Source organism: Punica granatum, chromosome 2, assembly GCF_007655135.1.
Source record: "Punica granatum isolate Tunisia-2019 chromosome 2, ASM765513v2, whole genome shotgun sequence".
Lineage (NCBI taxonomy): Eukaryota > Viridiplantae > Streptophyta > Magnoliopsida > Myrtales > Lythraceae > Punica > Punica granatum.
Genome location: NC_045128.1, coordinates 43,299,854 through 43,326,900, shown reverse-complemented (window position 1 = coordinate 43,326,900; position 27,047 = coordinate 43,299,854). Strand labels below are relative to the sequence as shown.

Below are 27,047 nucleotides of genomic sequence, written 5' to 3'. Positions count from 1 at the left end.
AAAAAGGAAATTCAGCGGGAAACCTCTCCCATGGAAGAATCCAGAATGCCATCGTTGCTTCTCTTTGCTCGCACTCGTATCCGAGTATATAATTCCCCTCCTCTGCTCCCTGCGTTCTCCATAACCTCAAAGCAATCGAAATTTGCAGTCTTGGTTGATCGATCTGCTGCTTGCCTTCTTCTCTCTCGTTGACGATATCTCCCACAATCCCATTGACTCACTTAGTCTGTCGTGCGCGCGGTAGTGTGGAACAATGGCGGACGTTCAGATGGCTGATGCTGAGACCTTCGCTTTCCAGGCTGAGATCAACCAGCTGTTGAGCCTGATCATCAACACCTTCTACAGCAACAAGGAGATCTTCCTTCGTGAGCTCATCAGCAATTCATCCGATGTAAGTTTGTCTCTCTTACTCTCATTGTGCCCCTATCAGCTGTATAGGTGATGAGACAATTGTCCGTAGATCGTGAAGCATTCTGTTTATCAAATTAATGAATCCGCAATTTCCATTGTAATGTCTGTTTCGTTTCGTCCATTCCGACATTGACTCTTATGCAAACAGTGTTCATGGCGATAATGTCTGAAACCTACGAGGTGGTTTTATTGGTTAGTAGTAATTAGTTTGATGAGCTTAGACAGAGGAAACCTTAACGGTCGAAGACGCCACAATTGATTGCTATGATATATGTGGACGAGGAGCACGGAATTGATTTGGTTGAGCTTGGTCTTGACTGTAGGCATTGGACAAGATCAGATATGAGAGTCTCACCGATAAGAGCAAGCTCGATGCTCAGCCCGAGCTGTTCATCAGGCTCCTCCCTGACAAGGTCAACAAGACCCTTTCCATTATCGATAGCGGGATCGGCATGACTAAAGCAGGTACTCTTTGTGCTTCATCACGGTTATGATTCTTTCTGGCAGTTTCTATTGTGAAAAACTGAATCGTTATGAAATCTTCTTGCTTCTGTCGTTGACAGATTTGGTGAACAATTTGGGTACGATTGCACGATCTGGGACCAAGGAGTTTATGGAGGCATTGCAGGCTGGGGCTGATGTCAGCATGATCGGACAGTTCGGTGTCGGTTTCTATTCGGCTTACCTCGTTGCGGAGAAAGTGATAGTGACGACCAAGCACAATGACGATGAACAATACATCTGGGAGTCACAGGCTGGTGGTTCCTTCACTGTGACAAGGGACACCACCGGGGAGCAACTTGGCAGAGGAACCAAGATCACCCTCTTCCTCAAGGAGGATCAGGTAAACAGGATGGTCCTGTTTTGGGTTGACAGGTTTTGCTGGGTTTTATTTTCTTAAGTATAGAATTAAACCATTGCTTTGTTTTCTTCAGTTGGAATACTTGGAAGAGAGGAGAATCAAGGACCTCGTGAAGAAGCATTCTGAGTTCATCAGTTATCCTATTTACCTGTGGACTGAGAAGACCACTGACAAAGAAATCAGTGATGATGAGGATGACGAGCCCAAGAAGGAAGAGGAAGGAGACATTGAGGATGTCGATGAGGAGAAGGAAGAGAAGAAGTCCAAGAAGAAGAAGATCAAGGAAGTCTCTCACGAGTGGCAACTCATCAATAAGCAGAAACCCATCTGGCTGCGGAAACCAGAAGAGATTACCAAGGAGGAGTACGCCAGCTTCTACAAGAGCCTCACAAACGACTGGGAAGATCACCTGGCCGTGAAGCACTTCTCAGTGGAGGGGCAACTCGAATTCAAGGCCATCCTCTTCGTCCCGAAGCGTGCACCATTTGATCTCTTTGACACCCGCAAGAAGATGAACAACATCAAGCTCTACGTGCGGAGGGTGTTCATCATGGACAACTGTGAGGAGCTCATCCCTGAGTACCTCGGGTTCGTGAAGGGAGTTGTTGATTCTGATGATTTGCCCCTCAACATTTCCCGTGAGATGCTGCAGCAGAACAAGATCCTGAAGGTTATTAGGAAGAATCTCGTAAAGAAATGCATCGAAATGTTCAATGAGATCGCGGAGAACAAGGAAGACTACAACAAATTTTATGAGGCCTTCTCAAAGAACTTGAAGTTGGGTATCCATGAGGATAGCCAGAACAGAGCCAAATTAGCTGATCTGCTCCGATACCACTCAACAAAGAGTGGAGATGAGATGACTAGCTTGAAAGACTATGTCACGAGGATGAAGGAGGGCCAGAAGGATATCTACTACATTACCGGTGAGAGCAAGAAGGCTGTTGAGAACTCTCCATTCTTGGAGCGGCTGAAGAAAAAGGGATATGAAGTTCTATTTATGATCGATGCAATTGATGAGTATGCTGTTGGGCAGTTGAAGGAATACGAGGGCAAGAAGCTGGTCTCTGCTACCAAGGAAGGCCTAAAGCTTGATGATGAGACTGAGGAGGAGAAGAAGAAAAAGGAGGAGAAGAAGAAATCCTTCGAGAACCTCTGCAAGACGATAAAGGACATCCTCGGAGACAAGGTCGAGAAGGTGGTGGTGTCCGACAGGATTGTGGATTCGCCCTGCTGCTTGGTGACTGGAGAGTATGGGTGGACCGCCAATATGGAGAGGATCATGAAGGCCCAGGCTCTGAGGGACAACAGCATGAGTTCCTACATGTCAAGCAAGAAGACCATGGAGATCAATCCCGACAATGGAATCATGGAGGAGCTGAGGAAGAGGGCTGAGATTGACAAGAATGATAAGTCGGTGAAGGACTTGGTGCTGCTGCTGTTTGAGACCGCCCTGCTCACTTCTGGTTTCAGTCTCGATGACCCCAACACCTTTGCTGCAAGGATCCACAGGATGCTGAAGCTCGGTCTCAGTATTGATGAGGAAGAGGGAGCTGCCGATGATGCTGACATGCCAGCTTTGGAGGAGGAAGGTGCTGAGGAGAGCAAGATGGAGGAAGTAGACTAGACGTGGTTTGGGTAGGCATATAAATTGTGAACCTGCCTTCTATTTCCTGATTACTATAAGTGGATATATGTCTCTGTTTTGGTAATTGTTCGCATACAAGGGCAGTGTCCGGGCGGGGAAAGTTCCATTTTGACTTGTCATTGCGTGTCATATGTGATGTCCTTTTGCCTCAGTTAATGTGAGAATTGAGTTCCCCCCCTAATGATGTTCCGTTGTCTATTCAATATATGAGTTTTGCTTTAGATCATCAACTTGCTCGCCTGATTTGGTAAATCCATGCTCTGTTGAGCCATACCCAATTGATCATATGATACAAATATAAAACATTCCAAGGGCATGATGAAGCAACGCAAAGGATGAAATTGGATTACAAAGAAAATCATAATCTTTTGGAGCTGCTTTCGTTGTGCATAAATGAGGAGCTGAAACTCTGCCTAACTCTTGAATACACGAAACAACATAAAAGGAAAAGGAAGTATGTCCACTGCAGATTCGATCGGGGAATTTTCCTTGATATTCCCCCCTAGATTTCTGGGAAGCCTTCGCTTTCCTTTTAGCAGGCCGATGGAATGAAGGTGTCACGACTCACGAAATGCTTGTTTTCTTCAGCTTCTCGTATGACTTTCTTGAGACCCGCAAGTAGTCGAAGTGAAAAAAAAGAGAGAGAATTAGAAGACCTGCTAATCCATTAGCATTTGTTGCAACTTTATTTGAGATCACCCGACTTTGTCAGATTCTGATATGTCGTTTTCATATTATTGTAACAGCTAGAGGACCGAGAGGCTTGCTGTCCACGAAACATGTAAAAGTCCTAAAATTTTGCATCAATTGTATATTGCAGCACAAAGCATCCACTAGAGTGAGAATTTGCATACCAGCGTTGTTGAACTTGTCATGGGGCCGGCATAGCTTGACATGGACGTCATAACAGAATCTCGAGGAGATCCATAAAGGTTGGCCTTACAATTGAAGATTGGATCAACGGAGTAACCGGGGACCCAAGAACTGAGAGTGTGGTTACATGACAGAAATTGGAGTGTGTTGGTGGGACGAAAGTCCAGAGATTGCCCGTTCATTTAAGGCATTCTGGGCGACCTCGATAAAATTGTTCTCAAGCCCAGCATGTTAACACTAATTCTGGTTGAGAAAAATTGAACTACAGTGATTAAAATGGTCGAGCAAAAGCATCAATACAACAGCTTTCGTAGGATTACAAGCACAAGCTTTACCTGTTATGAACATCAAAATACTTGTCGGTCTCATCTAGTATTTCTTCCTGCAACAGGCACAGGGCCCTGACGTTATCTCATGAACGTATGATAAAAGAAAACTGAGGTTTTATAATATCCATGTGATTATCAACCTGCAGAAGTTCCTCGATCACATCCTCTAGAGTGATGATTCCAATAACCTCCTCATTGGTCTGTATTACAGTTTCCCAATCCTCTCGTGATACACAAAAGTCCCCTGAACGGTTTCATTTCTTCGACTGATGATTCGAATTTGATCTTCTCTGCTGCCTTGCAACTGCTGAGCTTTGAGTTCCAGTGCAGGGAGTGAGAGCTTCTCGATATGTACACTTGTTCTTTGTGAACAAACTGATAGTCGAATCCTGAAACGTAATAAAAATACTGATATGGGAGAATTACTTCCAAGTGGAGAATGAGCCCCGACTTGTTTAACTGCCCAGAATTCATTCCGAAGAGCAGAATGCAAAAGCAAAGTCAGATTTATACTGGAAAACACTAATGGCCGTTTGATACGTATGTACAGATCGAACTCTAATGCATAGTGATCCAGTTCTGTTGTAGTTCTTCGTATAAATTGTGACATAAAAGTACTCGCTTACTTGAGGTTCTAACATCGTTTCCATGCATATCAAAGAACATTTTAAGCTTGGCCCGTCTTAGAAGTGCCGAGTGCCCTCTCCCAAGAAGCCAGTCAAGTGCCTAATACTCATCAAAAGCACAAAATGAACACATATCTCGAACAGTCTAAAAAATTTCTCATTTGACTTGGACCACATGGTAGTATCAGAATCTTGAGCACATTCAACAGTCACGACTAGCTCCTGATGGATACCTTACTAATCGGGTAGGACAGAGAGAAGGTGACGACAAATCAACAACCGAACAATGCCAGAGAGCTTAGCGCCGACGCTGAGTCCATATCGAGAGCAAGAGCTTGAGGAATAATCTACAAAGACCGTAAACAACAATAGAACAGCAGTACTAATGATAGCTCTTGTCCAAGGCATTAAAATTAGTGGTCGACCAAATCGCACATTTGGGCGGGAACTTGGAAATCTTACCTCCATGACTGATATTAGTATGGCTCCCCATGCTGGAAGAAGTGCGTCAAGGAAGATTGGAAGTGCCTAATGAAAACCGAAATGTAGGGGGGGAAAAAAATAAAGAGGGTTAGTCAGTGCATGTCTGTTTCAACCCTCAATAATGCCCAAAATAAATAAATAAAGGTCGAATGCAACAACTATGAAATATGCTTGGACTTTCAATGAGTTCAGAGGAGAACGAGTGAACCTGGTACAGGTACCTTCATGGCTAGGGAATTTCCTATGAGAAGGGTGCAGAGGAGCAAGTGATAATTTTTAAACAATGGGGAGAATCTTCTCTGCAAAAGCCAGAAAAACTCAATCATGCTTGGACATTAAACTACTGCCGCAGAAGTATGGAAATTTCCATTTCGTTCTCATAGTTACCAGCATTCTCTCTGTCCTGGGGCTGACCAGCCTTAGCGAGTATCTCAAGGTCGACTAAGCTGATGGACATGAGTCCTAGAGTCAATCCCGACATGAGCCCCAGCAAGAGCTATGCAGATCATTAGGTAAACCCAGAACATGGGCTCACAGCATGGCACATCATTTGCTGCCATTAGTGTCATTTATTATTATTATTATTTTTATGAATGCCATTAGTGTCAGTTAGAAAGATTAGAACTGAACCCTCACCAGAAACCGAGGGAAGGAGGCTGAGTCTCAATATCTTCAATAACTTTGTGCTTTTTTTTTTTCTGAATAAAAAGGCTAGGAGGAGGAGACCAGCGTAGCAATCCGCTCTGGACACCAGAGGAACTCTACAACCACTATGGAATGCTCCATTCGCCCGAATGAGTAAAGTGCTCGGTGAGACATCAGCCCACCTAAGTTACCATGACCTCATCAAAGCGCACAATGGATCAGAACAGTTCTTATAAGATTAAAAACAATGGTCTACAAAAACAAATATTTTCATATTTAAGTCGATTTTTGACCCCTTCATCTCCCCTTTGGAAGACAAAGCCCGTTCCACTTGGTGGTAATAACTTTGTGTTTAAATATACACCAAAAGTGTCATGTGGTATCGAAGGATTTTCCTTAGATTGACAGTAATGATGAGAAACGACACCGACAGTTGCGTCACAGAGCACAATTCCGAGTCCCTAACTGCCAAAGTTCTAGTATATGTAAACATTCCCATAAGAGCTGCAAAATTTAATTAATTTTCCTTTTCTAATTTTCTTTAATATCCCTGCCATCACCCCTCAAGTAGAGGACTCTAGAACAATCCGAAAAGCTGGAATTAGCAGAGATCCCGTCTACTATAAAATACGCCCGGAATGTCCATGAAAGGTGCCTCGACATTTCAATGGGTTAGTTCTTTTTTTTTTTTTTTTGGTAGTTCGATGGTTTAGTTGATTGATTTGATAAAATGTTCGATTATTACGTTAAACAAAACACAAAGTTCAGAGTCCCTATTCCCACCATTCCCAATCGCAGTTCCAACTTCCGCCAACTAACCGAGAAAGTGGAGTTCCTGTCAAGTGTAAGAACCTCAAAAAGCCATCGTCTTCCGGGGCTCTGCTGCAATTCTTATTCCCAGCAACTTTGCGATCTCCAGAGTCAGAAGATGCAAGCACCACATCCATGCTGCGTATTAAGCTGACAGGATAGAGACGAGAAGAAAGCGCCAACGTTGTAGCAGGTGATACTCTGTCTCTCGCTACAATGTTAGTTTAAGTTGAAATTATTATCGGTCCGGTGACGATGGACCACTAGTGGTTCTGGTCCGAGTAGTACCTTTGACGTCAGCAGTTAGTATATATTGCCCCAAGGGCGGATGAACAATTAAGGCAAGGTTAATTTGTTGCGACATAAGGTTCAGTTTCAGGATGTTCGATAGATATTGTAAAAGAATGCAGCCGGCAAGTGCTCGGGTAGTCATATATTATCGCTCATGCAAGTTTAATGCGATTACCGCGAGTTAACAATCTTCTAACAGATTCAGTGCAGCAGAAGTTGAGCAGAGAATGGCATTCCCCGTAACCATTGGCAAGCTTTTATCTGCAGAAAAAAGATCGATGATGTTTTTAGGCAAAAAACCAGCTCTACTATCGGCTGTTGCGTAGCAGTGTTAGCGACTTGCTTTTCCAATCAACATCTTCCCTTTTCATTTCTGATCAATTACAAGAATGAAAAGCTGTTTTCATGAAAATCCTGGCAAGCGAGAAACATTTTTAATGTGTTTGGTTTGAGAGATAGAGTTGAGTTGAGTTTTGATTTTAATTGAGTTATAATGATTATATTGTTGAATTATGAGAAAAAATGTAAAAAAGTAATAAATAATTGAGAGAATTTAGTATTAAAAATTAAATTAAGTATAATGGAGTTGTATGTGGGTTTATGTATGGAGCTCACCTTTTTTACTTTAAAAAATTAATTTTTATTATATAGTGAATAGAGTTAAAAGTTAAAGTTAAAATTAAATCTAATTCAGAAATCAAAACGGAGCAGGTGAAAATATTTTCTTAAAACTTTAAACCAAAATAAAAATATTTTACTAATTCAGGGTGAAAATTGCTAAAATTCCGAATGTTGGGGTTAAATTGAAAATTCACTGGTTTGGATTTGGTCGTTGGTCTCGGTCTCGGTCTCGGTCTCGGTCTTCGTCTTCGTCCCCCTCTCTATTTCCCGCCGCCGCCGCCAACTCCTCCGCCTCCTCCAGTTCACTCTTCCTGGAAGCCCAAATCCAACTCCCTGCCCTCTCTAGACCCGCAGCAATGGCTTCCGCTCCGAGGAGTGCCGTCGCCACATCCCCGATGTTCGTCCCCGCCGATTCACTCCACTCCCTCCTGACCCACGAGACCCTCATCGAGCATTTTCGGTCCTCTCTCCCCACCGTCACGCCCTCAATCAGCACCCCCATCCGACAGAGCTACGCCGTCTCGCCGGACGCCTCTCTTCTCCTCATGCCATCCTGGTCCTCCCACCCTTCTCTGCCTTACATCGGCGTCAAGCTCGTCACTTACTTCCCCGACAACTCCCACCGCGACCTCCCCGGGATCCACGCGAACTACGTCCTCTTCAGCTCCGCCACGGGCCAAACCCTGGCCACCATGGACGGCACCGTTCTGACCCTCTATCGGACCTCCAGCGTCTCCGGCCTGGCTTCGAGTATTCTCTCTCGAAACGACAGCGAAGTGGTCAGTAAAAGTTCCCTTCCGGGTTCATTAATTACACACTATGCTCCCTGAGTTTGCCTCAGTTATCTATTGGTTCCCTATAGTTTCACTAATCTCATTTTCCCCCTTAATAGTTTGATAATTTGTGTCAAGATGCCCCAAACTGCTAGAAAGTGGGGTACGGATTTCCCATGGCAAATTGCACGTACGAAATTTCATATGCAGAGTATATCATTGCATCATATAATACCGGATCGTGTTATATATTCTTAACATTAGCAATTAATTTCGAAGTCACTTTGCGTAACAGATGGTCATGGTTGGGGCAGGCGCATTGGCGCCGCACCTTATCCAGGCCCACCTGGCAGCCCGGCCCCGGCTGAAGAGGGTTATCATTTGGAACCGCAGGATTGACAAGGCAATCTCACTGGCCGAGAAGATGAGGGGAGAGGGGCGGTTTGAAGGGGTGAGTTTTGAGAGTGGCGGGTACCTCGAGGAGATCGTGCCGCTGGCCGACATTGTGAGCTGTGCGACCAATGCAGAGGAGCCGCTCGTGATGGGGCGGTGGCTGAAGCCAGGGGCACACCTCGACCTTGTGGGCTCATTCAAGCCCACGATGAGGGAGTGCGATGATGAGGCTGTACGGCGTGCCGCCGACATGGGGTGCCTGTTCGTGGACAATAGAGTGGCGATGGAGGAGGCGGGGGAGCTGGCAGGAGCGGTGGAGAGAGGAGTGATTGGGGAAGAGGAGATTGTTGGGGATCTGGTTGAGTTGGTGAAAGGAGAGAAGGTTGGGAGAAGGAGTCCGGAAGAGATTACGGTGTTTAAGTCGGTTGGGTCGGGGGTTGTAGATATTCTGACCGCACAATTAGTATACGATATGGGCCTAAAACATGTACCTCAACCATGCTCATAGTGTGCTATTTGTGAGCGGAGACAAAATAAGTCCATCCTATTGTTCTTAATAATATGCTCAGTGCGACTATGGTTAAAGTCAAAATAAATGTAACATCACTCTGGTCTCATATGTACAAATCGGATTCTTGTAATCTCTATCATTATTCATTAATGGATCGTGGGAGTCGCATATCTTGGGACCTTAGACACATTATCTCGGATATTACTTCTACTTTTAGGCACTTAGTAGATTGGCATTGTACTTAAATTTCGAGAAACTGCAACCTTCATTCACACGACCTATGCCACTGGTGATTCATGTCGAAATTTGATACCTTTTATCATGTATGAAGGCTATCCATGCAACAATGCCGTGGATTATAATGAATAAACTTCTAATTACTTATAAAAAAAATTGAATCATCGGAGTCGCATTCCACATGTATAAACATGGATCATTTTTATTAGGATAGCAATTTAGATTGCAAAATTCTCCGATCTCATGATCCCAAATCAAACTAGGCGATCGAGACCACGTGTATATATATCATAAAGGAGTTAGAATGGGGATCGGATGGTGGTTTTGTGAGGCTTTAGAGGCCCATTCGCGTGGACCATATACAGAAACTTATTACCCTACGTCCAATGAGAACAAACATTTGCTTGTCAACAGGGGCTAGTTTAAGATTATCTTAGACTATAAGGATCATTATCGGATTAGTTATGTTTAGGGGGGGGGGATTGAATCGAAAATAATAGCAGGGAGCATTTTGAAATTCACCCAAAGTCTTCTTGTCGTCCCCGTCACCGGTTCTTCTCTCTCTCTCTCCCGTCCGTCGTCTCCGTTCAGCTCCAGCTCCTAGTAAGCTCTCTCTCTCGTATCGCGAGTTTCTCGGAGACAGATCCTTGCAAGCTTCCTTCTCTCGATCCGTTCCCAGCTCAGTCCTAGTCGGTTTTGCCTTGGGTCATCTGAATACGTCGATCTTTCCGTTTGTGCTAGCAGGATCATCTGCGATCTGCTGAGCTAACTGAACAATGCAGTTCTTCGGAGGCTCCGACATCAGTCCTTCGCCGCCCGCTCCGACGGCGTCGGGGCACAATGCGCATATGATGTACATGTTCAATAGGAACGGAGTTTGTTTGTTCTACAGGGAGTGGAACCGCCCCCTCCGAACCCTAAATCCGCAGCAGGATCACAAGCTGATGTTCGGTCTGCTTTTCTCTCTCAAATCCTTGACTGCCAAGATGGATCCCACAAGGTACTATTCTTCCTGTTTCCGGGATAATCACCTGTTTGAATCGATTTTCTGTGATCTTCCAAAACATCATCTGGGAAACTAACCTATGCTATCACAGCTATCGGGTCCTGTATATTTTTGAATTGGAAATTGCTTGGTACCTAATAATGGCCTTGGGGAAGTGTAAATGAAATTCTCATGATTCGAATTTCGGTAGTGCCAAGATCGAGTTGCACAGCTAACTTTCTTCTGTATCTAGTTTATATAATGGCTCAATGCCTGATTGATCCGATTCAACACACCGCAGTTGTGTTTCTGTTTAACTTGACAATTTTTTCCATGGTGTGAATCGGGGACAGTGTGTACCCTAGCCTAAGCTGGATGGTTCCCGATTCTGATGACGGTATGAACTGCTGTGGTGGTTTGGCTTTTAATTCGAGTGAAGTTGCCACCTTTCTAAAGAATCGAAACACGCCTAAACTGCAGTAAATGGAAAAGTTGATAGATAAAGAGAGGAGAAATTTGTTGTGTTTATATATCATGGTTATCATGGTGGTTGGCTTTTGTATTTGCAGTGCAGAGAAAGGAAATCTTGGGGTGCCTCAGTTACCTGGCCAAGGTTGTTCATTTCACAGCTTTCGTACTAACACATACAAACTAAGTTTTATGGAAAGTCCCTCCGGAATAAAGGTGAGAATTCTTCGTGCTTTATCATGTATCTTCTTCGATGAGACTTTTTTTCTCTTAAACATTGACTTTTCTTTATGTTGGCTCACAATGAGCCTCAGCTATCTCTGTTGTCAGTGTACATTTTTGAAGATTAGTGGAAAATATTCACCACTTATCCAAAAAAGAAAAAAAAAAAAAAAACCTCAGCTAAGGGATCCCAGTAATTTTAGTTCAAGATTTGTTGACTTTCTCCTTGAAGAAATAAGTAAACAGTTGCTTTTGGTGTTATGCTTCTTGGCTAGGCTGCTACCGTAACCCGTGTTATGGTTAAATTGACTTCGAGACTTTGATCTACTCATGGAGCACGTATGCACGAAGGAAGTTTGAGCTTGATGCAAATGGCTAAAATATCTGCTTCTTTATATGATAATTATCAATCAAATAAAAAGTTATTCTATGTATCTACCCTTACATGTCCTACTACTGATGAGTGGAGGCTCGTTTTGGGATGTGGCGGATATCATTATTGCTCAACCTAATGCTTACATGTCATTTGCCAATGAGAGGGTAATTGAACAAACATTGAATTACACCGTACCTGATGGTTCACAAGCAGCTGAATATTCATTCCATAAGGGCTTAAGCAATTCAATCATGCCACGTAATCCTTCATAAGGTGTTTTGAGTGAGTTATCGAAAGAAGGATGCCACACGTGATACCTTAATTATTGGCCTGCGTGGATACAGGCAAATTACAGCATTGATTAATTACAAACACCAGCCATGCTAATTATATAATTTGTTTTAACCAATGGATCTTTTATGGATGTTCATTATTTTTCTTGAAATTGCTGATTGCTTTGTTGTCTAGTTTAAGGACATACTTGTACATTTTTTTGCATAAGTTGATTTCAGCCCATTGTAAATTAACTCCGTGATCTTCCTTTTTCCTTTAGAAGATGTAAACTTTGTAAAGAATTAATAATTGCCTCAATTAGTTAAAGTTAAGAATGAGTCCTAAGTGTCAATATCTGTAGCTTTTGCTGGTGCATACTTGAGTTAAAAGAAAACATATCTGATAGATAAATCAAGATACACTTGTTTATGTCAAGACAAATTATCTAGGCGTACAATTAATTGAGAGCTTGGTACAACTGCTGATAAGTTGAGGTAGTCTGTTATCCCTTCCAATTGCGTGCCACAATACTTCATAACACCAGTTATTGGGAAGGTGTGCCTAATCTGTAGCTCAAGTAACAAATTCATCCTGTCCTTCTGAAACATATTCTTCTCTATTGTTTGATTGGTTTCCACCATGAATTTAGTAATACATCTTCATTCTATGATTTCTTTTGTCAATCTGTATTTGTAGATAATCTTGGTCACTCATCCAAGGACAGGTGATCTACGGGAAGCCTTGAAGTACATCTACAACTTGTACGTTGAATACGTCGCCAAGAACCCAGTCTATGCTCCAGGAACCCCAATCAAGTAAGAGATGAACTCTCGTCAGCTTAATCATTGTAGCCATTTTTGTCAAGGATCTGAATTATTGCGTATAGCTTTCTGAGAGTTTATGGTTGCTTTCGTGCAGGTGTGAGCTATTCAATACAAATCTTGACCAGTATGTAAGAAGCATTTCATGAAGCCCAAGTCAGTGAATGCCAATTTTCTCTTGAGGAAACTCTGAAGATCAATCTTCAGGAAGCCCCTTGTGGTTGACGTCTCCATGCAATATATTTGGACGGTATGCCTGCTGTCCTCTTTTTATCAAGTTGATGCCAATTTCTGCCTGTGACAGTCGGCCAACTCTATAATTTTGTCTTAGTTGTTGTGGATTACTGGTGGAAGAGATGCCTCCCACCTTCTCTGTTCATCATATTGGACTTGTATTGGGTTGATAAACAAACATTCTGCTCTTGGATTTAAAGGGAAATCGACTATCTATTACGGCGTTTCAGCCAAATGTCCTGGACCATTTCTGTCTTTATTTGAGTGGGGTTTACTTCCGACATTTAATTTCTGTCCTTGTAGTAATTAGCATCGTTTGCCACCGGACAGGAGCATTTTGGCTGAATACAGCATTGTTCAACTTCGTGTAGGGGGAATCCAAATAGACTTTTCAGCCCAAGCAGTTTACTTGTTTCCTCAAACGGTCAAAACTATTCCATATTTCCAGAATAGTGGCCAAACAGATGATGTATTTGGGGTATGATACAAGATGCACGTGAGAAGAGGACCATGCGTAGTTACAACAGATATGGACCAAAGGGCATGCATTTACGATTTCATGTGTCATGCGATGGATCTATTGAGCCAGGCCAACGAGTCATGTGACTATGGTCATCGACATAGTTAATTTGGTGGGGATATATGTATGGATAGAACCCAAATTGTCGGGAAGGTTTGTCCTCAGCACTGACAGAGGCTTAAGTTCTCTATAATTGTCGAAGTAAAGATGAGAACTCTAGAATTAACAGGGGGGAGCAGCCAACATGTGTCATGTTGGGATCAAATAAGTGGCCCCTTTATTTCTTGTTCAAATGCGCCTTAAGGGCATGTCCCATGTTATTGTCTCCTTTGGGTGCCAAAAGGGCCGTGTCCGATACTACATTAGCGCTACATCAAAAAGTACGGTATTCACTCCATGGAGGCACTTATTCCAGAACTTTTACTCTAATGCAAGGCCCTCATTTTTTGGTGCCCATAGAAGGCCCACGCACAATTTAAATTAAATAAATGGATAAATATGCATTTATACATTATAAATGATTTAATACAATAATAATTACTTAAATTAAGTAAACATAGAAAATTAATTTAATTATTTAAAATTAATGAGAATAATTTAATTAATAAAAATAAAAAATAATAACATTAATTGTTTAAAATTAATTAAAATTTTAAAAAATAAAAAAGGATCGCCATTTTTTTAAATAAATAAATAAATCAGAGCATACCGTGTGGGCGCAGGAGTAGGGCACTCGGCATGCTCTGATTGGCGGGCCATTCGCCCACCTCCAATGCAATGCTAGAGCGAGGCATGCCACGTGGCGGGAGGCACCCCCTCCCAACACTGCATTGGACATACTCTAATATGTTCGGTGGTGTAGCAAACTCTCTCTCCATCTCTCTAAAAATACGATTCGAACCCGTTCCTGAGCCTAATAGGGAAGAAAGATGAGTACACCACACATGTCCATATACACAACACCCTCTGAACATGAAGATTAATACTAGTATCATTAGTCCACCGATCGGGAGAAAAACCAGCTTAAAAGCAAGCTCGGTTCGTGATCTTTACTTACTCAGCAAACCCATCAGTGCAAGTTTCGACTACGATGTATATGGAACCAGTGAAAGTCACATTATGACAGCAACGCACAAAGGAATTTTCCCATGACATGGGATTTTATTATATTCTATGTCGACTTTATTAAGTCAATTATGGCAAACTGAAATTCCCAGGGACACACTTCTCTTCTCCCTCACCAACCGACCTCATGGGGCCGACGGCCGTGGCGGCTGCTGCATGGGAGGGGAAGAAGTCAAACCAAAGTTCAAGAAGAGGTTAATAGAGCGGTGTACAATTCACCTCCGTCCCAATTACTAGTACAAGTTATTTGGGACGTATATGACTCATTACGAGTCCAGTTAATACGGTAGTAATCCTTGGCGAGGAGCGTTCATACGTGTGTTTGTAGAAGGACATTTTAGTATCGCAAGGAGGAAAACAGTACCGATTAGAAGAAGATTAATCGGAGATTACATGAGAAATTTAGGTTTCGTGTGAGAATAGAGTGGAGTTAAACTCCTCCCCATTTCAACTATAAATAATTATACTTATTTGGGATTGTAATGATTATATTGTTGAATTACGAAAAAAAAAATAGTTGAGAGAAAATAATAATTGCGTTGTTGAATTGTGAAAAAATAATAAATAGTTTAAAAAATTTAGTATTAAAAATTGAATTGAATAGTAGTTAGATTAAAAAAATTAAAATAATAATAATAATTGTATTGTTAAATTGAAAATGAGTGGAGTAAAGTAAACAAAATTTTTTCATTCCCAAATAAATTCTCATTAATTTCTCTTGAAATGTGGAGAAGTGAGACAGGTAGTAGCAGAGGCGTTGGCCTTTGGTGGTTTCTTCCACTTTTCATTGCTGCTTGCTGCTTGCTGCTTGCTGCTCTCGTCTCACTCTGCTGGTCAATCTCAGCATTGATCTCTTCTCACAGTCAGCATGTTGATGGCTCCTTTGCATTTTTCTGGCCCATGAAGCTGAGATTATGCGAGGGGTGGTCATTTTGGTCCTCAGTGGCATTTATGATGCACAACCATAATCAACTGTACATCCCATCCCCATTCTTCTCCTCTCATCCCTTCTCCCTTTTGAAATTTCAAAACTTCAAATATTTTCCCCAGTCCATAAATCAAAGCCACTCAGACAAAGACCAAAATGTTTTTGTCTGACCGGACCACGCGTTTAGGCTTCTTGTCTATATCCACAAAAACAATAAAATAAAAAAAAAAGACAGATTCATTTTGGCGTCTCTTCTCATGATACGGACCTTTGGTCTATCTAAGCTGTCAAGACAACATTGATTCTCAACTTAAAATGATCATATGACATTTCCGAGAGACAATAGGACCGTCCAGGAGATGGAGGGAATGAAGTTCTCGAGATGTTTTTGGCATCTGGTTTCTGTTTGATCCATCGACACACAAAATCATTTAACAATAGAAGAGAGACTCTTCGTCTTGATCCTTCCATGAACAGGGAGTAGTACTACTTCAGTCGGGGCAATAAATGACCAGCTGAAGTGGGATTTTGTGCTCGGGAAAACTGACTGCACTTATTTATTGCTCCAATTTAAGGTTCTTCTTCCTCTCTTCTTTTAATAATAAATTTAGTAATTATAGGATATGATTGTTATGCTCCGTTTGATTTCGCAGTTAAAATCACAAAAAATTTAACTTTAACTTTAACTCAACACACTACATAATGAAAATACATATTTTCCAAGTAAAAAATTTTAACTTCAACTTTAACTCAATATACTACACAATTATTTGTCCCTTTTTCATAATCAAAATCAAAATTACTTTAACTCTGAAACCAAACGCACATTTAGGATCTTTTCTCAGCTACGTAAGTACTCTCTCTCTCTCTCTCTCTCTTCCTCAAGCAGTTGAAGTGGATCTTTATTAAGTGAATTCTTTATTAATTCACAGCAAAATCAGATACTTAGTAAAATGTCCTACCGGAGATTACAAGAGCAGAACAAACAGTTTATCCAATGGGATAAATTACAAAGGAAAATCAGAAAAATATCAGAGATGATTCAATATAATTGTAGTTTGCTATTTTGAAATCGTGAGCTCCGATAACTACTTGCTAATGGAAATTTCATTATGGACCCCAATAGTAATCGAGAAAAAGAACATCTTAAATGCACAATGAAATAAAGAGGCAAACCGCAAAGTTGATTTTGAAGTCAAAAAGTAGGACTACCGGACCGGTAGTGCGATCGCTTGTTGAGGTCGACGAGGATATCATCGGAGGAGAGGAGAAGCCATAGACAAGAAGCTGCCATCGGAGGGGAGGGAAGGGTCAATCAGACAAGTAGTGGCGTTAGGGAGGGGTGATGACAGTAAGCGGTGGATGATCGGGTCGGGTCGGGCCGGAATTACCTAAATCGGTTCGAGTTGGATCGACTCATGGTCAAATTGGATCAAACCGATCATAGGAAATGCAGTCTGTTAACTCTACTTTCCGCCCTAGATCCGATCAGAGGGGGAGAAGGTGTGACCACCAGCGGGGGGCAGGGGGTCACCACTACACATACTAACGCCGAAAACGAAGAGGAGGGGGAGAGGCCTAATATGACCATCGAGACACCGTCAAACACCACCTCTGCCTCAAATCGTTGAGGAGATTGCCATTGAGGAGCACATTGTGGAGGAGCCTACTAATGTTGAGGAGCCTACCAAGAGCGCCTTTGAGATGGAGACTGTTGCGGAAGGCCACAAACGGGTTTGGAATTGGGTATGTGGACGACTGGTGAGTCCACCACCAAGATTTGCGACCACATCTAAAGGTTGTCGGCAAGAGGAACCGGTCACCGCGAGTGCATCTAAGGATACAATATCGTTACACCCCAAAACTCTTAAAACACTATCATCATGTTTGAAAAAGGAGGGAGGAGAGGCAAAGAGGGAGGGAACCATCTAGTACAAAACTACTAGGAGAGAGAGGACTGCCCCAGTTGTCTGATCTCGGCGGAGGTAGTGATAGACGCGCTCGCCCGAAGGCGGACGCGCCGATAAAGGTTGCTGGAGTTAGGGTTTTCTGTAGAAGTACTTGAGTGATGATTAATGTCCATACTTTATCAATGACTAGAACATGTGATAGATACCTAAATTAAATGGAGAAAATCATGTCGTACATTTTTATCAAATAACACAATATTTTGAAAACTTTATACGTCAGAACACACTTTCTATTTTCCATCAAAATGTTGGGTGAAAATTTGAGGTGGTTTAATTTTTTGGGGACCTCATGCTAAGGTAGACACTTGTGCACCTCAACTTTATTTTATAATTAAAAATTTATTTTAAAAACCCAAAAATTGAAAGGAGGGAGAACTGGCGGTATGGCCTTACCAGTAGCCACTAACTCCCCATATTAAGGGGGGAAAAAGAAAACAAAGTAGATAAACAAAAGGAAAACAGAGCCGGCAATGGGAGACACAATGGCGACCATCATCTTTCCAATCAAGGTCACCGGTAATAACATTCGTCGAGAGTCTCAATTGAGGAAGGTGACCTCCATCGAGGGAACGATGGCAACTTTCGCCCCCAATCGGGGTTGCCTTTAATTTGGCAGTGGAAGTCAAGGCCACAACCACTGGACAGGGTTGCTAGCGACTGTGATTGGGAGTCTGGTGGCTATCGGTGAGGCCCCTACTACTAACCTCCGCCTCTTCAGTTTTTTTTCTTAAATAATTTTTATAATAAAATTAGGTCCACAAGTGTCCACCAGTGCAAATAATTAGGCCACGTCAGTTTTCCTTCCGGCCGTTGATGGAAAATAGAAGATGTGTCGTGCCTTATAAAAATTTCAAAATATTGTATTATTAGGTGAAAATATCACAAAATACGATGGACGGCGAAACAAATCAAAATATTGGTGTAAGTTAAATCTCGACTGTACCTTCAGAATATGAAGATGAAATGATCACCATCGATCTGTTTCATAATTCATTCATACAATACTGAGCAACTTTCAGGAGATGCAAGATGTCGTATATAGTTCCAATACCAGCTGCCATCATTCGAGCATGTGCCGCAGCTCGTACTTACTGACTACTTACGACTGAGAAATGATTCTGTGTGCTGATCAAGGTGGTCATAATATCGTAAATATGAATAATATCATACTCGAGAGCAATGATCGGATCTTTGATTCGAGGACCCCCAACAAGTTGCATTTCAATGGCGGCACTTGCAAAAACTGAATGACAGGCATATCAATGGCGCTTTCAATTTTCTCACAGTAATCATCATTTCATCGCTTTACAGAGAAACAAACCTCGACCCTAATCCATTCTTCTACCGGTCGTCGTCCTCGTCGGTCATCATCATCACAGCTAAATTTAAATAGAAAGGTTGGGAGAAAAACCTCCAAAAAAAAAAAAAAGCAAAGAAAATACCCAATCACATCAGCTCTACTCTCTACTTTTCTCTACATCAAACAAACAACAAACAAATCCCTTTTGTTCTGTCTTTCATTCTTTCTTTTTTTTTTTTTTGGGTTCAGTGGACATGGTTTTGTGTGTTTTTTTTTTTCCTTTTAGAATTCCATGAAAAACTCAGGAGATAGATGTCCGGTCGCTTGAACTTCTTGCTGAATCAAGTGGCTGTGATTTCTCATGGGCGCTTGAAGATCGCGACAGAGGAGAAAGCTCTGCAACCCACAGAGAATAGATTTATAGTTAATAAAATTTGAACACTCGAGCTGACTTCTGTATATATATTATAGGTGGAAATGATTCAAACCTCTGGAAGAACTGAAAGATCTCTTGCAATGCAAAATGGCGCTCTCGATCCCATCGTGCTGCTGCAACAGGGAATCGTCCCTCCTCGCCGGCGACATGATACCCGTCGCCGATGCCGAAGCCGACTTGCTCTTCCCCAGGTGCCTGCATGCCACCACCCGGAACCCCGCTGGCGCCTTCCCATGCAGCTCCCGGTTCTCCGTGCCCGCCGGCGAGAGCTCTCCCGCTCCGCTGGTTTGCCTCCTCGAGACCTTGACGTACAGAGGCTTGACGAGCCTCAAGTACTTATGAATCACCTCCCTCGAGAACCGCTTCGAGTTCGACTCGCCCAGCAAGGGACTGTCGGAGCAAGAAGCAGGCCGGTTCCTCCTCAGACTGGAATCCCTCGAGAAGGCCGGCTCGATCTCCTTCAGCTTGAACCTCAGGGTGAAGAAATTCCTCCCTCTGTGTCTCAGCTCTGTCCCCTCTGTTTTCTCTGCGCTGTGGGCCGACACTGACTTCGACTTCCTGAACATGAAGACCCGAAATTTCGGAGCGGATTTCAACAGGGAAGCCGGGGACTGGGGCCTGGGAAAGGAGGATTCGATCGGGAGGATCTTCCTCTTGGACTGTGAAAAGTTGAACTTGGGGTCAACCTGTGTCTTCTCGATGCTCTGTTTTCCTTGGAGGGCGCCGGAGCTCGCAAATGCGGGACCTTTGGGCTTGTCATTGGACTGGGTTGTGTTTCTTTTATCATTGGGGGTGGGGGGACTGTAGATTTTGGGGTCAAAATCAGGAACAGTGAGCTCCAACTCGAAGAATGAGTCTTCTTCTCCTTCCTCATCTTCCTCTGGCTCTTTTCTCCTGGTATCACGGGGGCTTTCGCTTGAGAAGGAGGTGATGGGTCGCCGCAGCCTTTGGGAACTGAGAGCTTCCATGGCGGGTTGAGGAGCGAGAGAAAGGATGAGTGCGGTTTATGAAAGGTTTAATGGGGGGTAGCTTTGGTTTTAAGAGGGAAGGAAGGAGGGAGAGGGAAGACAGAGACAGACAGAGGTAAAGGTCTGCTCTGCCCAAAGGAAAGGTAAAGAAAGAGAAGAGAGTAGGGAACTTTTGCACGTCGTTTTATGGTCATGGTCTTCGCCGTATTGGAAGGGGGAGAGAAAAAAATTGCCCCCTCGAGGAAGAAGTTTGATCAAAACATACATATCCATATACTCATATAGTGTCACCGATCATCGATCAAATGTTACATAGACCAACCATCACGTATTTTAAGCGCATGGCAGGATGCTGATGTCTAAGGAATGATACATCAATCGTGGATTACCTCTCTTTAACTTATCTTACGATATTCTAAATTTATTCTAAAAGGACGTTCAAAAGGGATTTTTATTTATTAAAGGGTTGCATTTTAAGAGAAAAAAAAATGAATTATGATTTATTTGCGAGGCCGGCGGGTTGACTGAATGTTATATACATTTGCAAATCCAAAGCATAATATTGATGGACCCAAAAGAGCTTGTAAAATGTAAAGTTGAAAGTTGAATGGAAAAGGAGGACCATGGAATGAAAGTGAAACCATGCTCCTTTGAAAGCAAAATTCTTTTTAAAATTTTTTTCGGTGGACCTTTGAAAGCAAATTTAACAAACCCTTTAATTTTTTTTTTCTCTCCTTTATGGAAGAAAAGGAAAAAATACCAACCATACCAAAAGAAAGGTAAAGGGAATGTATGCATCCAAAAAAAGGGCAAATTGTTCACCGAGATAAAAGGCCAATTTACTGGCAAAAATTGCTCACATTTCACAAATTTCCAAACACCCATAATGCATCTTTAAGCTTACACGTTATCTATGCAAGGAAAAGAAGTGGGTGCATGAGTTGAAACTTCGAAAGTTTTTGAAGGTTTGAAAAAAAGAGCGGAACAATACGTTTTCATTTAAAATTAAATTCGATTTTCGTCGATAAAATTTCTCTTGTGCATCTATTTTCTTTCCTTTCACGTTATGAGACTAATCGATCTTCCTTCTAATTGTAAAGTCCCGTGGAGATTGAACACGTATATCTACCATTTGAAGTATCCAGTAAAAAATATCTGCCGTTTGAACTTATATTATTGCAATGAAATTTGAGGGGACGGAAAATGACGAGAAACTGCCAAAAAGAGGAGAGAAAACAAAAGGCCAAAAAGAAAGACACACGCATAAAAGAAAAAAAAAAAAAGGAACAAAAGCAAAGACATGTTACAATTCTGAGACTAGGACTAGAGACTACTTTATCTTTTCCTTTGTTTTCTTTCACTTTACTTTTTTTTTTTTTTACCGTAGCATCCGAAATCTAAATACACCCGACTAATTTAATTCGAATCGGTTCAACTTATTAAGAAATAAAATTCTTTTGACGTGAATTTTTTTCATTTTTAAGACTCAAACTCGAGATATTATTTGAACAAACGAGTATTAAGTCACTTAAATCAATCGAGATCAATTTTTTTCGACTTTACTTTGCCCTTTAAATTCTTTTTTTAACATAAAAACTTTCCTTTTGCAGAGACATTGCAGAGAGAGAGAGAGAGAGACAGAGGAGAGCCCTTCAAAGTTCAAAAGCTGTGGTGCTTGGGTCAGAAAAATCTGGGTCTTTTACAGGGCAGCTGGGTCACGCATGTTATTTGCCTTTTTAGACCTACATTACCCTATAACATTAATTTCCACATGCCCTTTCATATAAATTTTTCTTCTTTATTATCATTTTTTGGGGCCATTTCCTTCCTCTGATTGATAAGCTTTTCTTCTCATTTGGCTCTGCAAAGTTGCCCTAGTTTTACTACTAGGGAGAGAGAGAGGAAAAAAAAAAACAGAGAGAGAAAGAAAATAACCCAAAAAAACATAAAAGAAAAAGGTTTGACTTGTAGTTACAGGGTTGTTGGCCATGGCCTTCTGTTTGCTTTTCCCTCTTCTCTTCTCTTTTCCTGTGGTTACAAAAATGTTCATATACAGGATAGAAGCTCATAAAAATGGAATATATATATATATATATATATGTTGCAAGTGCACATATATACCATCCACGAGAAGTCTTTCATTCATGAATCATCTGATCTATATCCCTCTGAAAATGAGAAAGAAAGAGATCAGTAGGGTTTATCTACATGCGACAATATCGTTGGCCTACCCCGCACGACGATTTACAACTGTTGATTGTAGTATAAACTATAAGGACTGAATTCAAATGTCTGCGTAGACAATGAGAATTGTGAAAGGAGATGAATGATCCAAGGGCATTAACATGGACAATTAAAAGGACCTTTGAAACGAAGAAAGAGGACAAGGAGTGTGCATGGATAGAAAGTACATGCACGGATGATATACATTATTATCATTCTAAGCCAAGTTGTGGGTGCGTAATTAAATCATACATGACCGTTCGACAGTCTACATGACACGTCTAACCTTCAAGTTAATTAGATAACATTCCATAGGAGGTAAATATCCCCGACGCAAGAAGCCAGACAGAAATGGCAGAGAATATTTTGCAAAAACTGGAAGGCATATTTGTATTGATGAGTAACGATCATCGCCATATATACTATAAATTCCAGGGACTGCTCAAAAGCAAATAGCGAGTTGAGTTGGACCAATTTTATTTCACAGATAGGGACGTATGTACAGCAAACGGCAGCCTTAGACCTTCTTACATCGTGGTCCTAAATAACTGCACGTCTCAGCCTTTTAATAAGTTTTTCTAATTAGTAGATCATTAATCTGCTTTTCTTTCAATTTACAAAATGCAGCTTTTTCGCACGAATTATTGTAAGAATTTAGAGGGGAAAAAATCAACAAAAAATAAATAAAGGAAATCAAGGGCAATGATTATATAACGCTAAATAATCACAGTTTTTTTTCCTTTTTCTCTCGTTTATATGGGAGGAAGAGGATCAATCGTCTAGTACAATAGTAGAAAAAAAAAACGGAATAAAGAGGCACGAAAAATTCTATTAGTGAGGATCGAACTCGAAATCTTTTGATTTCAAAATAGTGACTGATACCATTGCAGCAAGTGATATTTTTCAAAATATTTCAGATTTTTAATCACAAAATATGATGCAATTGACAATAAACTGTACTTTATGTGAAATTATTTTACTTGCAAATATCAGAGTTCGAAATCCACTAAAAAGTCTATATCGTGTATAGTGTCAAATCGATGCATGAGCGATGATTAGTAGGTGTGATACTTGCATTCTCATGGAAAAAAAGGAAATCCTAAATTTCTATGGGGAGGGATGATATATAGAAGAGAGAGCATCATATATATTGTGGTTGTTCGAATCTGCGCCTAAAATTTATCTTTGGAATTTGATGCTTTACTTTTACTTTTGGAGGGCCACACCCCACAGCCCACCCTTCTTCATCATCATTCGTTCCTTTAATTCTCTTTTTGTGTTCTTGTTGTCATCGCCGGTGGGATGATACCCCCCTTCCTTTCCCTTCCCTTCCCTTCCCTTTCTAACTAAAATTCCACTTTTTAATCGATGCCATGCCATGCCAATCCCCTTCTCTTTCTTTTCAATTAGTTAATAATTATCTTTTCGTACGAATATATATTTCATGTTTCCTCGGTATATCATCCAGATTATGTCTAATAAATACACTTTTATTTATTCCCATATAATGTAATAAATAAAAAGTACATTTGATGTACAATGCATGTGAAGAAGTACTGTTCGTTGGATCTCGATTACGGGAGAGATGTGTAATTTCTTGGATATTCTCATCAATTCTTTCGGTCGGAGTCTCCTTATTATGAATTTTTCCGAAATGGCTGGCGGGTCAAACGATTCGTTGCCGGAGGAACTTTTTGTTTGTTCTGGGAGTGGGGCTGGGGTCTGGTCTATTTTTGGAATCCTGAATCATAATTGCTGATTGATACAAATAACCATCGCGACATCGATAAAGAAAGTACCGCAATTATTAGCATTAAGGAAAACAAGGAAAACACGACCAAGACCGACTCTGCTCCTTTCCTTGTCGACTGCCTTGGTGATCACGATACAGCTTGCATCGATGTAACCGGACTCGGGTATTCATTCGTCAATGCATGGAGTAAATTGGGCCGAATTGTATTGTGCAGCCACAAGGCCCAGTTCAAAGCCCAATATCATGCCTGAATTTGGGCCGGGTCGTATCGTGGATGTATGGAAGACTATGGGCCCCCAACATTGAGACAGACAAGATCAGGCAAAGACAGACTAGGACAGAGCAGAAGCGGAGGGCATATTCCTTTGAGAATGTTCGGATTTAGCGGGAAAAGGGTCGTCTTCCCCAAAATCCACACCGGCTAATGGCGATAATGATGGAGTTCACTTGTTTTGCCGAATTCCAAGCAACTGCGAGGTTTGCTTCACTTGGACGCCAGTCAAACTGCTTCTCGAATCTCGACATCCTCGGTAATCGATCTCTCTCTCTCTCTCCGAGCCGTCATTTGACACGTTCCAGGATTTCTTAATTACATCGATGGTGCGATCTTAGTCCGTGGTCTGTAGCTGCTTGAGCTTACAATGAATCATCTGGTCTGAGTTTGATCTTATATGTAACATTCCGTCCCCTCCCTGAAGCTCCTCGGAAATGTTCCACATCTGTTTCTGCAGTCAACATTGCATATCCGGGACTGTCTATTGCTGGTGTTTCAGTTGTGGTGACCTAATCAAGGACAGAGATCTGCGAGAACTTGCAATTGCAGTACTGTTTCTAGCTATGTCAGGTCAGGGCTGTGGTTTGAAAGCCTATGGATGTATAGACCGACTTTCGAGGATAGACATTTAGCAGATGAAAACAGATCGGAAACTCTCCGAGACAAGAAGGCTGATGGTATCATTAGTGTGTCCTCCACCCTTCCCTTTTCAGCCTCAGCGTCGTCATGCCGCCCGTGAAAGATCAGGAACTCTGATTTAAGACATGTGGTCTCATTTCACTCGGGAGCGTCCTGTCTTGGCTTCGCCTCTCTTTTGTTTGTACCTCATATAATCCTTTGCTTCGAACATTAATATTTGTCGTTTGGTTTCGATGATCAGTAATCCATCTCAGCCTAGTAATCACGAAACAATCGGATATTTTGTACGATGACAGGAAATTGCTGATATAGATGCATGCATGTCACGATATATATGATGATCTTGACGTAAGTTCCTTTCTGTTGCTAGGTTATTTTAAAACAAGGAGCACAATGAAGCAATGTCACGATCAAACACGATTGGAAGCCGAGCCGGAAGGAACAACTCATTGGACTTGCTGAGGTAAGTTACAAGCAATTTTCGCCTGCCCTTCTCTATATCGCGGTGAATCTTAACTTATGCTCATGCTCATGCTCCGATTTCACGTCAACTAAGACACTCTAATAGCCCATTAGGTAAAGATATAATGGCTTGAAAAGAGTAGCATAGCAACACAACTAGTATCGTGACGAAGTTGTGTTCTTTCCGCTTCTAACTTACGATAATATGTCGGATCAGCTTATAATCTATGTGACTGAATGATAGTATAGCTCTGATTGTGGGATCTAAATAAGGAACCCTCAACCTTCTCATCTTGAAAAACTAGAAAGAATCTTCAATAAGTTCCCATTTCGTAATTCAAACGATCTTTGCTCTTACACCCGTTTTCCCTTTTCGGTTTCAATGCTAGCCCACGGATCTAGTACAATAAAATAGAAGTCTTCTAACTTCCCACTTCGTTATAAATAGCTATAACCAGAACGGGAGTCGTAAATAACACAGATTGTGGGAAGAATTGGACATGGCTTGGTCCTTGGTCTCCTCTTTGCTCAAACATATGTAATGATGATACAGTTTAGAATTCTCAGCTCAATTTGCAGTTTTTTTTTTTCATTACAAGGACTCACGAGTCTAAGTGCAAAGAAATAGAACCCTAATAACTAATAAAAGGATGCGAACAATCTCCCAAATGTCGAACTCAATTTGCAATTTTTTAGATTTAATAATCAGGACCAAATTGGTGGTGCAGTTGAGCCGGCACGGCAGGTCTACCAAACCAAAGTACCAAACACCTTTAAAAAGAAAAAAAAAATCATAATTAGTGGCTAAATGCCATCTCACCCGTCGCCCTCTTTGGATCTCCTGCCGTCCCCGAGGAGGATTGCCCCGTTTCTGCCACGTGTTTTGGTAGCCTCCCTATCTCGCCATGACACCGTCGGTATCTATTTATTCAGAGAGCATTAATAATAATCCTCTTTAATATCCCTCCAATACCATTTCCTATAAAAATTGGTATTGCTTCCTCTTCTACAATGGCCGGCCAGATCATATTTTTAGATTCTTCGATCAAGTAGTTCAGTCCAGTGTTCAGAAATGTATCCCATGATCCATCCTTCCATTGAGTCATAAACTGTATCATCTTAAATTAAGGTCATTTATAATTATTGATTCGAATGCCGTGGACTTGTATTAACTAATCTCATTACGAATTGATTTCCACTAGAATTTTCAATTTAAAATATTCAACAAATTCTTAGTTACTAATAGGATTGTTTGTGCCAATAAGTCTTTTTCTTTCCGTAAAATTATAAGCTATTCTCAATCTATTAATTGAAAATTAAACATAATTCTTATTTGAAGGTCAGCTGTGACTCTTTCACTCACCCCACCTTAACGCCTGGAATTAACGTTCTTTTTTTTTTTCGATGATGAATTAACGTTCTTTAAATGATGGCACTTGTCCCCTTCATCTGTTTCCGTTATTTCCCATGCCCAAAGCTACAGGTTCGGTGCTCCGAACCTCAGATTCGGCTTTTAAGAATCGGACGGACGAGATTTCATCTCTGCCCGTCCAATCT

At 41.5% G+C, this 27,047-nt stretch overlaps 5 protein-coding genes across 6 annotated transcripts; 3 read left to right on the top strand and 2 right to left on the bottom strand.

The window, feature by feature from the left end:
* Window positions 1-4: 4 nt before the first annotated feature.
* LOC116196016 (heat shock protein 83) lies at window positions 5-3,102 on the top strand. Its single transcript, XM_031525520.1, has 4 exons — window positions 5-391; window positions 735-876; window positions 975-1,255; window positions 1,347-3,102. Exons 1-4 carry the CDS (start codon window positions 254-256, stop codon window positions 2,898-2,900), a joined length of 2,115 nt encoding a protein of 704 aa, XP_031381380.1. The 5' UTR covers window positions 5-253; the 3' UTR covers window positions 2,901-3,102.
* An 83-nt stretch (window positions 3,103-3,185) lies between these two features.
* LOC116196018 (DUF21 domain-containing protein At5g52790) lies at window positions 3,186-5,792 on the bottom strand. Its single transcript, XM_031525523.1, is given in 13 exon segments — window positions 3,186-3,525; window positions 3,776-4,037; window positions 4,130-4,176; window positions 4,264-4,357; window positions 4,360-4,531; window positions 4,750-4,849; window positions 4,983-5,018; window positions 5,020-5,083; window positions 5,183-5,277; window positions 5,454-5,510; window positions 5,512-5,531; window positions 5,620-5,720; window positions 5,722-5,792. Coding segments are annotated over 12 exon segments (918 nt in total). The 3' UTR covers window positions 3,186-3,525; window positions 3,776-3,976.
* Window positions 5,793-7,808: 2,016 nt separating this feature from the next.
* Window positions 7,809-9,465, top strand: LOC116196017 (protein SAR DEFICIENT 4). The gene is made up of 2 exons (XM_031525522.1): window positions 7,809-8,378; window positions 8,668-9,465. The coding sequence occupies exons 1-2, from the start codon at window positions 7,956-7,958 to the stop codon at window positions 9,271-9,273; spliced, it is 1,029 nt and encodes a 342-aa protein (XP_031381382.1). The 5' UTR covers window positions 7,809-7,955; the 3' UTR covers window positions 9,274-9,465.
* A 520-nt stretch (window positions 9,466-9,985) lies between these two features.
* Window positions 9,986-13,147, top strand: LOC116197588 (trafficking protein particle complex subunit 1). 2 transcript variants are annotated; one of them, XM_031527765.1, is made up of 5 exons: window positions 9,986-10,116; window positions 10,258-10,513; window positions 11,068-11,182; window positions 12,534-12,652; window positions 12,756-13,147. In XM_031527765.1, the coding sequence occupies exons 2-5, from the start codon at window positions 10,290-10,292 to the stop codon at window positions 12,805-12,807; spliced, it is 510 nt and encodes a 169-aa protein (XP_031383625.1). In that variant the 5' UTR covers window positions 9,986-10,116; window positions 10,258-10,289; the 3' UTR covers window positions 12,808-13,147. The 2 variants fall into 2 exon arrangements, with proteins under 2 accessions (XP_031383625.1, XP_031383624.1); XM_031527764.1 differs by having other exon boundaries at window positions 10,061-10,513.
* A 5,536-nt stretch (window positions 13,148-18,683) lies between these two features.
* LOC116197813 (probable membrane-associated kinase regulator 5) lies at window positions 18,684-20,353 on the bottom strand. The gene is made up of 2 exons (XM_031528064.1): window positions 19,224-20,353; window positions 18,684-19,131 (listed from the first exon to the last, which is right to left on the bottom strand). The coding sequence occupies exons 1-2, from the start codon at window positions 20,137-20,139 to the stop codon at window positions 19,037-19,039; spliced, it is 1,011 nt and encodes a 336-aa protein (XP_031383924.1). The 5' UTR covers window positions 20,140-20,353; the 3' UTR covers window positions 18,684-19,036.
* Window positions 20,354-27,047: the final 6,694 nt, after the last annotated feature.